The sequence below is a fragment of the Hippoglossus stenolepis genome, chromosome 9, assembly GCF_022539355.2.
Source record: "Hippoglossus stenolepis isolate QCI-W04-F060 chromosome 9, HSTE1.2, whole genome shotgun sequence".
Classification (NCBI taxonomy): Eukaryota; Metazoa; Chordata; class Actinopteri; order Pleuronectiformes; family Pleuronectidae; genus Hippoglossus; species Hippoglossus stenolepis.
The window spans coordinates 26,290,765-26,305,012 of record NC_061491.1 but is presented as its reverse complement, the minus strand read 5'-3'; the positions used below and the strand labels follow the sequence as shown (position 1 = coordinate 26,305,012).

Below are 14,248 nucleotides of genomic sequence, written 5' to 3'. Positions count from 1 at the left end.
TTTCAGAACACAAATGTGAAAACTGGATGAGCCACTAAAGACATTTTTTATTGTCTAACATTCAATAAATCAACAGCATTTTCAACTGCCAGGGGAAATCCAATATGTCAATATTAAAAAATGTTTTGCCGTATCTTTACAATGTTTTTTAAATCCAGATACGAATGATTTCAGAAGAAACCACTAAAGACGACACAAATATAACTTTGGTGAATGTTTGTCCTGCAGTCTCTCACCCTTTACATTCTTTATTTACAGTTACTGGTTTCACCTTAATTTAATAGTCGTCTTTCTCGTCCTCATTGTTTTTAATTGTATATAATTATATTAATTTGGCCTTTGGGAGATTTTAGGTGTTTCAGCTTCTTCTCTCTTGCACGAGCTCTCGTTCACTTTGGATTCATGTACATGAGAGAATATGTGGATAAAAAATGTTTTTATAAAGCCGTTACAGCCCCTGAGGGTGTGTGTGGGGGTTGTGCTTATTATCTATTTATCATATATGATATTTATTTTTATAACTTAAATGATCCACAGATAAGTTAAACTAATGAAAACTGATGTTTCTCCACAACAACAAAAAAAACAATCCAGCTGTAAAACCTCTCGGCCCAGATGTGTGACGTCATCACGGAGCAGCCGTTCACCTCTCACCTGGTTCCTCTCCGTCAGATATGATGGTGTTTGTTCGGCTCCTTCCAGGTTAAAGTGCTCCTCTGTCCTGGGATCGTTTACTCTCGGCTCTGTGACGCCACGGGATACGACAATGAGCGAGAGAACAACATGTTATTGTTGACACTGGACTTTAACTGGCGTCACAAACACACTGGGATGTTCAATCAGACACTTTAAGTCCAGAAAGGATCAGATGCAACTGGGAAACTCTTTATTTAGTATTAGTTATTATGCACGTTTTCTTCATTATGACTTTTTGGCTATTTTGAGTGTGATTTTGAATATTTTTGTCTTTTTATGTAGAATATTTACCTTGTCATTGTTTGGTTTCTTTATTTTTCAGCACAACGTTGCTTATACGACCAGATAATAATAATATTTAGATCATTATGCCCACGTGTATATAAGAAAAACTGTCTTGCAATAAGTGTTCAGAGGTTTACAGGTAAACAACTAGAGACCTAACAAAATATGTTTCTCAAGTAGATTCATATCAGATAATTATTGGATATGATAAAGGGTTATTTTTATGAGCCTGATAATTAATTGTTAAAGATGAATAAAACTAAGGAGAAGCTGAAAAATGAGCGTTAATGGTTTGTGTTGACAATACATTATCTTAAACATAGTGTTTGTGCTCTAGAACATCAAATCTCATATCTGCCTTCGAGGAATTCTGTCAAATTTTGATCAGTTGTCCTTTAAACTCAAAGGTGAACTGAATTGATTTCAAAGTTCAAAGGTCGCGGTGACCTTTCATGAGTGTGAGAAAAACAATTATGTGGACTACAACTGCACTGGTGAGGAAAACAACCCCATTAAGCAACACATGGATTTTAGTGAAGATTCAATTCCTGAGGTTTGAGTTGACTACATAATATATAACAAGTGAAGTGGATTAATTAGTTATTACATTGATCAGTGGTTCTAGTAACTTGTATCTGGACCAAATGGAAGTTTTGATCCCAGCTGCAGAATATTCAGTCAGTGAATCTGCAGAGAAACACGTCCTCAGCTACTAAATTAAACACAATTTTTATCTGTGCAAGATTTTCCTTTGAATTACAACTCGATCATTATTTCATAAGTTTAGTTTATAAGTTCAGTGATGAGACTGAATTCCTCCAGTGTGAGTGTGGAGGTGGTGATATTTTATTACGTAATCGAGTCTGATGCTTGGCCCAAAGTATGTGGACACCAAATCATCCAGTTCAGCCACGTGTGTTTTAGTGAGGTCTGTTCTTCCACATTAAAGTGAGAGAGGGTGTGTGTGTGTGTGTGTGTGTGTGGGTGTGTGTGGGTGTGTGTGTGTGTGTGTGTGTGTGTGTGTGTGTGTGTGTGTGTGTGTGTGTGTGTGTGTGTGTGTGTGTGTGTGTGTGAGCGTGTGTGTGTGTTATGTAAACCCAGACAGGATCAGCTGACGGACTCGGGTTCAGCTCTTGGTGTTTCTTCAGCACCTTTTTTGGCTTTTGGCTCTCGTCCATCTCCCAGTTTAGTTCCAGAGCTCGTGCGTCCGACCTCATGATGTTTTCTTTATTTTTCATAGGATGAACAAGGTCAGAACTAACTGTATAGAACAGGGAAAGTAAAATAGGTATAGAGAGAATACAGCATGTAAATATTTAGACACAAACTGGTATTTAGTGTGTGTGGCAGCAGGGCTGTTGCAACACAGGCAACTGAAACGCTCCTGAGGTGCGGAGAGGATGACCTGAGGTTAATAAATCAGGTTTATTGTACGTTTGATTTTATGGCTGGGCAAGCTGGTGAATATAAAAGAAATGTCTACGCACCTTGAGAGCAGGGGGGTCATTCCCCATACGTACAGAATATGTAATAGAGTGGAGAGGTAGTCTCTTCACTCAGAGAACCAACACTACAATATAACCGACTGTTCCGTTTATTTTATGTTTCTGTAACTCATGTGTTTTCTAATGAGCAGTGAAATATTATTGTTACAATGATTTTTTATTGTATCCGTTACCAAAGCAATCCAAAATTATCATTTTAATATTAATGATTAAATAAATAGCCTAAAAAGCCTGCCCCTTGCAAATATGATGATCAATACGCTAATTAATTTGTCCACTGTGACCTAATGTCACGGTTTACCAAGAAGGAAAAGGTCCATTAAAAGTTATAATTAGCTGGTCATGTTTGGAGATATGAGGAATTTGGTAACACGTAGCGACCTCTGCTGGTCACTATATTATATGAAGCTACTAATGTGTACTGCTCAAGGTATTTTATGTCAAAAAGAGAATAGAAGAACATATAAGTCATTTATTTATGTTGCATATACATATATTTATTGATTAATTTATTAATTTACACATTTTTTGTCTATCTACTTAATCTTACCAATCTATTTTCTATAAGACAGGGGTTTCCATAAAACCAAAACCAGTGAATTTTAAAGTTTTTTTTTGTAATTTTGCTTTTATATCTGACAAAAAAAAACTGCTGAGAGCTAAGAGCTTGTCTTGAAGAACCATCACAGAGCAGATTAATGAAGTGATAACATACAAGTACATCACAAGACATTTCTAGTTTCTCTCACTGTAAAGAAACAATAGACAGAACAAACATCATCCAAATATTCATTAATGCATTAATGTTATAAGAATCACTATTGAGACAATAACTGTTTTTTCTAATGTCAGGATGTGTTCTCTCTCTTTCACTCAAGGAAGCACCATCCACGCATGCTGTAGCAGACAAATGGTTTTCTTTCTTCACAGGAAAACAAGCTCCAGTTTCCTCCCTTCTCCAAATCTGCAACACCACATACGACTTTCATCGAGCCAAGTCGGTTGTAATCCTGATACCAGGAGCTGAATGAGTAGTTACTCCCGTCGGACCAGTAAATCTGAGGATCTCTGTACAAACCGATCCATGCCCATGGGACAAGTGGAATCAAGCTCCGTATCTTGTCGTTGTCAGCGTTGTTCCTCACAGTGACCAGATCTGTGAAGTGTTCTCTGCAGTGCCTCTGAGCCTCAGTCCAATTCTTTGATGTATCCCCTAGCACAAACTCAGAATCCTCTAATGTTCCTGCAGTTAAGTTTGAGAACAAAAGAGGGATTGTTGAGTCACACAATGGTTTTTCAAAATCATATCTTATACATTATGTTGTATAGTAAAGATCAATATAAAGCACATCATTACCTCTGTAGCAGACAAATGGAATCTGTCCATGGCAGGAATAATCTAACCATATTCCATGCTTCATGGCCACACAGAGCTCATTGGCTGCAAAATAGTTTGGGTCAGGATGTTTCCACCTCCAATATTCAGCTCCACTCTGGTTGAACCCATCTGACCACTTCCAGTCAATATGACTGTACAGGCCAATCCAAACCTTAGAGCTGTTACCAGCGGCGGAAACTGTGTCTTTAAGTTTCTTCATTTCTTCAGTGTTTTCAACAGTGGCCAGGTCTGTGTACGTCTCTCTGCAGTAGCTCTGAGCTTCAGTCCAAGTCATTTCATGAGACACAAAGTGGTACTGATGGAGGAGGCAGGTGGAGAAGGTGAGGCACCCTGAGGATGAAACCAGTTATTTTTGTTAAGTATGAGGACTCAAATGAATCTCTATATTCAGATTTCCTGTTAGACATCGTACAAACAGTGAAATTCACTGACCTGAGAGACACAAGACACCGATGAAGATCCCTTCCATCCTGATGCTGCTCTGTGGACTGTCTGTGCCAGTGTTCACCTCTAACACCAAACTCAACCAGTTCTAGTGCAGCTTTAGGGAAATGTAACAGCAGCTCCTCCTCTTCTACTGACAATAGTGTTCTGTTGAACTCTTTATGCAAAAAGGCAAAGATGCAAACAACAACATTGTTCTCGTTTATCTCTGGAGGCATCTCTCTATGCAGATAGTTCTGATCGTATCTCTGCCTCCACCCCTGTGCAGGTGGTGAGTGAATGAATGTCTGTTTCACACCGTGGATCCAATGATACCTCTGTGACAGGGATGTTTGAAATGTTCATCTATTAATGTTGTGATCACCTTCTAATTCCATCCAATATGTAGATCAGATGAAAATAAGGATGAAAAGAGAAGAAAAATTATTAATATTAATATTATTGTTATTATTTTTTAGACTGATATCATCTATTAATTATACACATTGAATCTGCTTCTCGAGGTTTCTTAGTTCTAGTAAAAGAGTTTTTTTCTCGACACAGTCGTCAGTGCTGCTCGTTGTGGGAACTGTTGGGTTTCTCTATAATTTGACAAGGTCTCAACTTTGCTATGTAAAGTGCCTTGAGATAATCTATTTTATGATTTGTTCTAAACCAATTAAATTGAATTTACTCAATACCCAATTTAATATCCTCAGGCTGTAACCCCACTGGATATTGAAGCCTGCCTTCAGGTACCCAGGGTTCATCTCTACAACATGGATGTGTTCATGGAGACACAATTTGCACCACAGGTCTCAGATCCAGTCCTTCTCGGCCCGAGCACCAACTCAGCCCCAGCATGTTGTGTGTTTCCTGATCTCAACCAAAAACAGCAGCTCTACAGCAGCAACGCCCTGGAAGAATTATTCGACATCAGAAAATAATTCAGAGGAGTCAACATGATAACTCTTCTTTCCAGTGGTCTGGCTGCTTTGCATTGTAAATCCTCTCTAACAGGAGTTCTTTGTATTCACTCATCTCCCTCAGGGTTATTTGATGTCATCAAACTCTGTATTATATCTGTCCTGGGTCTATGAACGTGTTTCAGGGTGGATTTTGGAAACTTGCTGATTTCAGAATTAAACTGATTGCCGCCTTCAACCTGTGCAGTATATTTCTGCATACATTTTTTTTTCTGGATTCATATGAGGTCACCCTGGCCTTTGACCACTGAAATCTAATCTGTTCATCTTCAACATCTACAAATGCTCAAAATGTGAGGAAATGATCGAAACACAGTCTTGAAATATCATGTTCAAGAGGCCAAAACATGTTTTATAAGTTAACGACCACCAACTGAAATCTAATCTGTTCATCTGTGAGTCTATGGCTGTGTTCCAAGTCCCTCACTAATCACTGTATAGTGCACTATATGCTGAGTTCGCCATTTGTTTAGTGGTGTGCAAATGTTTACAGATTTTTTTTATACCCTATGTAATTGACTCATTGTTTCCCACAATGCATCAAGAAAAGTAGTGCGCAACTAATGGTGACTATCCAAACAATATATACCATCATGCATTGCACTCGTGGTGACGAGACGGGAGGAGCGAGGGCAGCGGGAACAGCCCGACCTGTCGTTCTAATGTAAATAGAAGCAGAGCAAGTTTATTTCCACATTTAAAGATGATCATCCAACATGTTTTTTTTTACAATAAAGCTGCAAAATAAACATTTCAAATTTAATTTGGGATTTTCCACATTGTTGTTGTTGTACATGTTTATTCCTGTGGCAATGATGCGTGGATTAATGTCTGAAAGCTTTTTTGTTCTTTTCCGATGAGGTCACTATATAGTGCTCTATATAGCAGTCACTTTTTGGACTTTTCATTTAGGTTATGATCTTTTGTTTGGACTTTGTTTTTGTATATTTTTTATATTGTATTGCTGATGATGATGATGATGATGATTGTGATTATTATTATTGTTAGTAGTAGTAGTTGTAGTAGTGGTAGTATTAATAGTAGTAGTAGTAGTATTGTTGTTGTTGTTGTTTATTTGTTTATTTATTTATTTGCAGTCTCCTGCGCTTGATCTTCGCCTCAGCCGCAGTTTGAATGAAAGACCTCCCAGGATTGGTCAATCCTCGACGCGTGGGACGAAAGACGGAACGGGATTGGTCGACGGTTCTACAGTAGAACAGAATCGTCGACCAATCCCCCACGTCAACAGGGGGCGTGGCCGACCCGCCCAGCCGAGCCGGTTGAATGGGCGGGCTCAGCGATTGGTCAGTAGTAAAACCGACGTCAATGTGGCCGGCGGGGCAGCCAGTGACGCGCCCGTATTCCGGGAAGGGGGCGTGTCGTGCCGGCATAGTTAACCGGCTTTTCCATCCGGCGGCTCCTCATTCAGTCCGAGGGAGACACGCGCCGCGCCGCTCCTTTATTTACCCGACTTTCGGCCCCTTTCTCCCGGCGTCCCCATGCTCGGCCTGTGCCTCTACGTCCCCGTGTCCAACTGCGAGTCGGTGGAGTACTTCGAGTCCGACGGCCTCCCCTCGGAGCTCAAGTCCGTGTTCAACCGGCTCAGCGTGGCTCTGCCGTCCCAGGAGTTGTCCACCTACCAGCGATGGCGAAAGGTGAGGAACAAAAGACCGTGGGAATCGAACCTGTGGGGGGGGGTCGCTCGTTGGGGGATCAAGGATCAGCTCCTTGGTTTAGGTCCCTTCTCCCCGGGCTCAGGGAGGATTAGCACCGCGTTAGCACCGGGGCTAACGAGCCTTACGACTAGGCCGCACAGGAGACCGGCTTTCTGAGGAAACCGCGCTACGAGCGAATTTATCACTTTAAAAACTTTAAACTGTGAATATTGTCTCAACTTTAAGTGAACTGAGAGTTTATATTAAGATAAAAGTTTTTTTACTGCGTTCAGTCTGTTTAACGTGGGTTTTCTAAACTTCAGAAGAACCGGCGCCATTCATTGAGAAAGTCCTCCCCGAAGAGGAAGTGTCGCTACGGGTAATTCATTTCAATCTGGAGCCGATCAACTTAAACAAGTCTCCTCTTTATAATAACATCTTTAATGAATCTTATCATTTTAATCAAAAATGACTTGTGCTGAAAGTCAGAAACTCAAATGTTTCACTTGAGGAGTTTTATGTGACAAAGGGAAAACTTATGTGAGAGATTGGAACCTGAGGAGCTGCAGCCTTTTCCCACCAAATCAGTTAATTAATGACAATCTGATTTAATTCTGCTCTAGTGTGTAAACTTCAATAACTAACAATGCATTTATTTATTTTTACTAAAACCTGCACATGCACTCAATGTTAAAACTCTGGACTCTGACTCAGGCTCCATCTGTGGTCAATTAGATGCCGACCTGTCAAGATGTTTCAGTTCTTGCACTCAAGCTGATGTTCACATTAAAAGTCAACGTGAGAATTATCAGTAAACTTTACTTTTAGTGTGCCAGCTTCACGTAGCGTCTTGTATCACCTTGGTTTTCTGCAGAGCAGCTACAAGTCTTGTACAAACACTGGACACAGGTTTCCCTTAGTTCAGAAATATCCTGACTGGTGGTGAAACTGGTCCCACTCTCCTATAACCCTTCTCTAAGTGGTGTGTATACGTATTTCACCAGGTAGTGTGGTGGAGGCAGGGTATCATTACTCTGTCATGTGCCTGCCCTTGGGGGCGGCGGGTCCGGTGTCAGCGCTGGCCAGTGGGCCGGAGGAATGCCGGTGTCCTCAGTCTCGTTTTAGCTCGGGAGGGCCTGACATCTGAGGTCTTAAATGAGATTAAAGTAGTTGGCGGGGGGGGCCTGTGGTTCAGGTCATAGATAGACCCGGGTGATACTACCTAATACCCCTGGTCCTGGAGAGACGTGCGTCATTCAAGAACATCAGGTGCGCTGTGACTTGGCAGACGGGTCACGGAGCTGTCCTGTGGGGTCATGAAACAGGAGCCAGGGGACAGTGTGTTATTCAGAAGTGCAGGACGGACTGGTGGTCAGTTATGTGACTTTTAGCTGCATATTGTACATGCAGTACATTTCAGAAGTGGCTGTACATGACAACAGTTAATACCCCACCACTTAATTCTTAGTTCTTCAACAGCTGTTATTATGAAGACTCTGCTCTGTCCTCTTACCCGACCAACCAGAGGGCCTTGTCTCACTGCCTGTTTTGCTTTTGATCCTCAGAAAACCCTTACAGGGGAAGAAAAAGACCCGGATGCACAGCTGGACTTTGAGGAGTTTGTTCACTATCTGCAAGACTATGAGAAGGACCTGAAGCTGGTGGTGCAAAGCGTCGACAGGAACAATGCTGGTATGTGGCTGCTTCTGTGGGCTGAGGTTTTATTTCCGTTGCTTCTTCTTTCAGTTTGTCAGTTGTTCGCTTTCGGTATGAGATGCCTTTTATCTCACATCTTTTCTTTTTGGTCTCTTTTTCAGGCCACGTAGATGCCAGGGAGTTCATGCAGTCCCTCCACGACCTCGGAGTTCACGTCTCCCTGCAGCATGCAGAGAAAGCCCTTAAAAGGTGATTTTTCATTCATCCGTTTCGTCTGCTGAGAGTTTGGATTGTATTAAGTAGAGTCTCGGTCTTAGTTTGGTGTTCTTTCTGTTCCTTTTTTAGCATCGATAAGAACGGGATGATAACTATCAGTAGTGAAGACTGGAGCAACTACATGACGGTGGAGAAGACGGAGAACATTCCTGAGATCATCCTCTACTGGAAACGCTCCACGGTGAGTTTGAAGGGGTCAATTGAGAAGCGGCGGCCCTGAGAGGCTCCGTCAGCAAACATCCTGCGTCAGTAATTAAGCTCCATTAGGATATGCGAGGAATTGCTCCCATTCTGGAAGGATTATGTCGGGAGGATTTGCCTGTTTGTCTGGCTGTTATGTAAAAGGGAGCAGCGGGTGGAGGCAGAACCGATGTAGCACAGCTCCCTCAGGAGAACCCTGTGATCTTGGGTTTTGCACAAGTTATTTCGACGCTGTGCCTCTAATGAGCCTAACAGCCTCTGCTTGGTGCAAATGAGACACTGACGGACTGAACCCGGGCCAAGAGGGAAGCTGGAGTTTCCAAACCCAGCAGGTCAAACTGAAGGCAGCAAAAATGTATGATGTAACGTGAGCCGCGGGACCGTTTCACTTTTGGGGGAAAAACATGTTTAATTCTCTGTGGTTACAGGTTCGTTTCCCACCACAAAAATTATGGCTGCTCAGAATATCAACAATGCTGTGTTTTAACTCTCGTTGGCACGTATCCACTTCTGCAGGGTTAAGTAGATCCACTGGTCAGCCGGCCTCGTGTTCCTGGTATAGATCATTTTCAAGTTCATCTCCTTGCAGACTCTTGTCTTTTGACCGTCACCCAAAGAGCCTCATTACAATCGGCATGGCTCCGATTTCTAAGCCGGGCGGTGATTATCTGTGATTATCCACTGAGGTCAATTAAGTCCTGACCTATACTGTGGTATGTGTGAAAACAAACATGGTGGTTGGTGAAGGCCACCCAGTTTGACCCACACTGTGGCAGTTCTGTCAGGCATGTGAGGTTTTTACCGACTGGTGCCAGTTAAGAAAGACGATTCCACGTGACCTCTCCCTCTGTGGTCTGTCGTGTTCATCGTGCTTTCTTCAGCATTCATCTCAATCTACCGTGTCTCTAAACCTTCCTGTCTGTCTTCCGTGCAGATATTCGATGTGGGCGAGAACCTGATGGTGCCCGACGATTTCACCATTGAGGAGAAACGAACTGGAATGTGGTGGAGGCACCTGGCCGCGGGCGGAGCAGCTGGAGCCGTTTCCAGGACTTGCACGGCTCCCCTGGACCGAGTCAAAGTCATGATGCAGGTAAGACGCCCACAACCAAACCCCACTGAAGTCAAAGGTCAAATTGAATTAACTAGAACCAAAAGCTGAGTAATATATTGGCTCTGAACTGGGGGGGGGTGGACTTTGTGAAATGGACAGTGTGCGGAGGAAACTCTTATCTTGCTCACTGTTTGCAGCAGCAGAGAATTATCACCAGCTAAAACCTACTTCATTATTTATTCTTAATCCTGCGAGTTGAACTTTAAAAATATGATTTTTTTTTTTTTAAGTATGAAAATGTGAAGGAGATTCTCCTGGAGGTCTTTCTTAGCGGCAGCAGGTGGAACGATTAGTGATCCACGTCCAAAGTAGAGGGATGTTGCTCAAGCGTGCGTTGCCTGAGAGCAATAAATAAGTTAATGTCTAACAGAGTGAGGACTCAGAGTCCGGGGGCAGACTTGTGCAACCAATGACCGCTCCCAATTGGCCGACACTCCTTCAACCATCATCAATGCACAGAAGGTCGAAGTGTGCAGATTCTGGATCTGTGTCAATGGCTCGTTTACGTCATTCGCTATGTGGAACTTCGACTTTGGAACAATCCCGTCGACTTAGAGCCCTATAGATGCTTAACATGTACGATTTACTCACTGTCCCATCAGTGGATTAAACGGTTTCGACCCAGGTTTTAAAGGCAAAATAAATCTTGGCCTTCGTGTCTAATTGACCCCAAAATGTAAAGTTCCATTTTAATTTCACCTGCTTGTAAATTCAAAACAGATCTCCGAGTAGCAGTGGCTTTCCTGTTTCAAATATTTCAACCTAACTGATGAGATCTAATTCTTCTTTCTTAGGTTTATGGAACTCGAACCAACAACATGTGCATCATGAGTGGACTGATGCAGATGACCAAAGAGGGCGGTATGAGGTCTTTGTGGCGAGGCAACGGCGTGAACATCATCAAAATCGCCCCAGAGACTGCGCTCAAGTTCATGGCGTACGAGCAGGTACGGAATCGTACTTATCTGCAAACATAACATTTAAAACCATTTTAGTCGTCCGTTCGCTAATTCCTTCTCTATTTCTCTCCAGATTAAACAATTGATCGGCAGCGATAAGCAGACTCTGAGCATCTTGGAGCGATTTGTTGCAGGATCTCTGGCAGGAGTGATGGCCCAGAGTACCATCTACCCCATGGAGGTGAGCGGCACTTTAACTGTAGCTACTCTTAAAGCTGAGAAGCAACTAGGGAACCTTGTTTCTGAAAACTCTACAGTCGTGTTAAACAGACGTTTTCTTCTCTGGTTCTGTCTCCAGGTCCTGAAAACCCGTCTTGCTCTGAGGAAGACCGGGCAGTACGCTGGAATCTCTGACTGCGCCAAGCAGATCTTTAGGAGAGAAGGACTCGGTGCGTTTTATAAAGGCTACATCCCCAACATGCTCGGCATCATCCCCTACGCTGGCATCGACCTGGCCATTTATGAGGTGAGCCGTCACAACCATACTGACTGTTGCCCCCTACAACCCCCTCAGATTGTGTCTGTACTGTTCCAGCCTTCTTTATACTTGTTGTGTTCCTACTTTATCACCCTGCGAGTGAACTCGACACACACCCTGATTGTCACTTGACGGGTTTACATAACACCATCCGATGGAATGCAACAGCAGCCAAACACCACATCTCAACATTTCTCCATCTTGTTCTTTCTCAGACGCTGAAGAACAGCTACATGGAGAAGTACGGCACCAACCGCACAGATCCCGGCATCTTGGTCCTCCTCGGCTGCGGCACCGTGTCCAGCACGTGCGGTCAGCTCGCCAGTTATCCTCTGGCTCTGATCCGGACCCGCATGCAAGCACAAGGTGAGGCCTTCGCTCCTGAGATGTGACCATTTCAGGATTTTAAATGCACAAACACATTTTTACATTGTACAAGTTTATTTGAAAAGGAGATTTAGAGAAGTAGCAGCTCGATAAAGGAACACACCTAACTGGGGATGATTCACAACATTCATATCATTCATAGCATTCATATCATGGGTGGATGACATGATTCATAGATGTGTTGACCAATAAAAAGGTTTTAATTTAAGCGACTCAGCATCTTAAAGTGTGACTCCGACACACACACCTCGTTTTGTGCGACTCGGAGTTAAAAAGCAAACAAATAAAATATCAAACATTCGAGAATCTGAAACAAATCCATCAATTGCAGCTCAGGTTTAAGTGTGGAGAGTTTTTTTAACGAGGGACGAACCAGGATGCTCTTAAATCTTTCACATTTATTGAATCACTGCATTATTAATGTATAACATATCTTCTTCATTATATTCTGCAGCAGCGACCGAGGGCGGCCAGAACGTGACCATGACGGGTCTCTTCAGACAGATCCTGCAAAGTGAGGGCCCGACTGGGCTGTACAGAGGCCTGGCCCCCAACTTCCTCAAGGTCATCCCCGCCGTCAGCATCAGCTACGTCGTGTACGAGCACCTGAAGACCCAGCTGGGAGTGAAATCACGCTAAACCCCCCCCCATATCTTTATCATGTGACTCTAAAAGCTCAAATGACATGTGAGCCTCACCCAAGCGAAGGTCACCTGTTAAGTGACAAAGGCACCCCACCCCCCCTCTCCCACAGCACATGCTATAGGGAATCCCGGGGACCTTCTGGTCTCTCCGGGGTTCGGGGCCTCCTCATTCTGTGAATGTCAGCTGACGTGTGAAAAGAAAGGACACTGAACGTTGGAAAGGCCAAAAGTGTAGGATATGGACTCTGTGAGCTCAGGTTGTCGGGACTGTGACTGCTGCTATTTATGTTTTAAGAGGTCGTGTGGTGGAGCTGAACCACGAGGAGTACGAGTGACTGTAAGGACCAAATGTGTTCGCTCTGTCTTCCATTTGCCGTTTTGAACCAAATGTCCACTTTTCCTTCTCTTTCATGTTCTGTTTTGCAGGGTTTTCGGTCTTTTGAGTTAAAAGATGCATCACCAGCAGAATAACTTGAGTTTAAAAAGAATATTCAGTGTTCAAGGCAAACAGAGCATTTATAAGTGTCACTTCATGAGAAGATTTTTGCACATGTGCGTTTGCTCTCCCTTACACCTCTTTCCTGCATGAATGGATGGATGACATGACTTTCTGAATGACTTTGGAGTATTTATTTCCACCCAATCCCGTATTTATTGTTTTTTATTGTATTGAAGAGTGAGGCGGTTCTTTAATGTTTCCCGGCTGAAGAGCCAAATGTGCAATTGAGAACAGTTTTTTTTATTTTTTTTTTTTATTATTATTTTTTAAAATGCAGTGTGATTGTGGGAAATAAACACCAGACAACGGCCTTAACTTGTGACGTCAAACACTAAATGTTGTCTGGTGCACTGTTGAAAACGGGGGTTGGAGCTTGTACTCGTGTCGCTGTGGCTGACAAGGTTCTAGTTGCTCAGACAGCTTCAGGTTATGTCTGTTAATGTGTGTAGATTTGTTTGTGCCCTTTTGGAAGAAAAAAAGTGTCTCAATATTCACCTCAGGTTTAAGGGCAGGTTATTGTTTAATATACACAGAGGAGCACACTAGATTCTTGTTTCACATTTATACTCGGGAGAAAAACAAGGGCTTGAAAAGGATGAGCAACCAATGCACTTTAATTGATGCTGGAACAGCCTCTGAATGAATGTCACTTCAATCCAGGTATTAAGATTTGAATTGTCTAATGTTTTAATGGACCATTTTCATGCAAATAAATGCAAATTCTTGTCAGATGTCTTGTTGGGTGTTTTTCCTTTTTTAAATGGATTAAATATGAGAGAGCTGGATGTTATGTTATAACCTGGACACAGCAGATCCTTGTCAAAGTATCTGAGATGACAGAGCAGAGTTTCACTATAACCACAACGAGCAGAGCAGAGGAAATCTGCCGGAAGCAGCTTTTAGTTCAGTTATTAAACGCACTTCATTTCTCAGCTGCCAGTTCTGCTAATCTGCCGTTTCTGGGAACTTTAATGCAGATGTCACAGGGTATTTCCCTCCTATACAAATCAAGGGACATTGCATGTGATAAAAACAGAAGTGGAATTGAAGCAGGACTTTCTGCAGATTGTTGTCAAATATGCATC

At 42.7% G+C, this 14,248-nt stretch overlaps 2 protein-coding genes across 3 annotated transcripts; one reads left to right on the top strand and one right to left on the bottom strand.

The window, feature by feature from the left end:
* Positions 1-3,046: 3,046 nt before the first annotated feature.
* Positions 3,047-4,450, bottom strand: LOC118115351 (lymphocyte antigen 75-like). Its single transcript, XM_035166448.2, has 3 exons — positions 4,318-4,450; positions 3,844-4,215; positions 3,047-3,729 (listed from the first exon to the last, which is right to left on the bottom strand). Exons 1-3 carry the CDS (start codon positions 4,352-4,354, stop codon positions 3,356-3,358), a joined length of 783 nt encoding a protein of 260 aa, XP_035022339.2. The 5' UTR covers positions 4,355-4,450; the 3' UTR covers positions 3,047-3,355.
* Positions 4,451-6,697: 2,247 nt separating this feature from the next.
* Positions 6,698-13,892, top strand: slc25a25a (solute carrier family 25 member 25a). 2 transcript variants are annotated; one of them, XM_035165946.2, is made up of 10 exons: positions 6,698-6,949; positions 8,515-8,641; positions 8,767-8,854; positions 8,951-9,062; positions 10,017-10,175; positions 10,991-11,143; positions 11,229-11,336; positions 11,454-11,621; positions 11,849-11,999; positions 12,475-13,892. In XM_035165946.2, exons 1-10 carry the CDS (start codon positions 6,794-6,796, stop codon positions 12,657-12,659), a joined length of 1,407 nt encoding a protein of 468 aa, XP_035021837.1. In that variant the 5' UTR covers positions 6,698-6,793; the 3' UTR covers positions 12,660-13,892. The 2 variants fall into 2 exon arrangements, with proteins under 2 accessions (XP_035021837.1, XP_047197267.1); XM_047341311.1 differs by lacking the exon at positions 6,698-6,949 and adding an exon at positions 8,178-8,320.
* Positions 13,893-14,248: the final 356 nt, after the last annotated feature.

Coding starts and splice junctions, on each gene's coding strand:
- LOC118115351 (XM_035166448.2), bottom strand. CDS start 4,354: ATGGAAGGGATCTTCATCGGTGTCTTGTGTCTCTCAG. Junction 4,216..4,317: donor CGGTGTCTTGTGTCTCTCAG/GTCAGTGAATTT, acceptor TTTCATCCTCAG/GGTGCCTCACCTTCTCCACC. Junction 3,730..3,843: donor TCCATTTGTCTGCTACAGAG/GTAATGATGTGC, acceptor ACTTAACTGCAG/GAACATTAGAGGATTCTGAG.
- slc25a25a (XM_035165946.2), top strand. CDS start 6,794: ATGCTCGGCCTGTGCCTCTACGTCCCCGTGTCCAACTGCGAGTCGGTG. Junction 6,950..8,514: donor CCTACCAGCGATGGCGAAAG/GTGAGGAACAAA, acceptor TTTGATCCTCAG/AAAACCCTTACAGGGGAAGA. Junction 9,063..10,016: donor TCTACTGGAAACGCTCCACG/GTGAGTTTGAAG, acceptor TCTTCCGTGCAG/ATATTCGATGTGGGCGAGAA.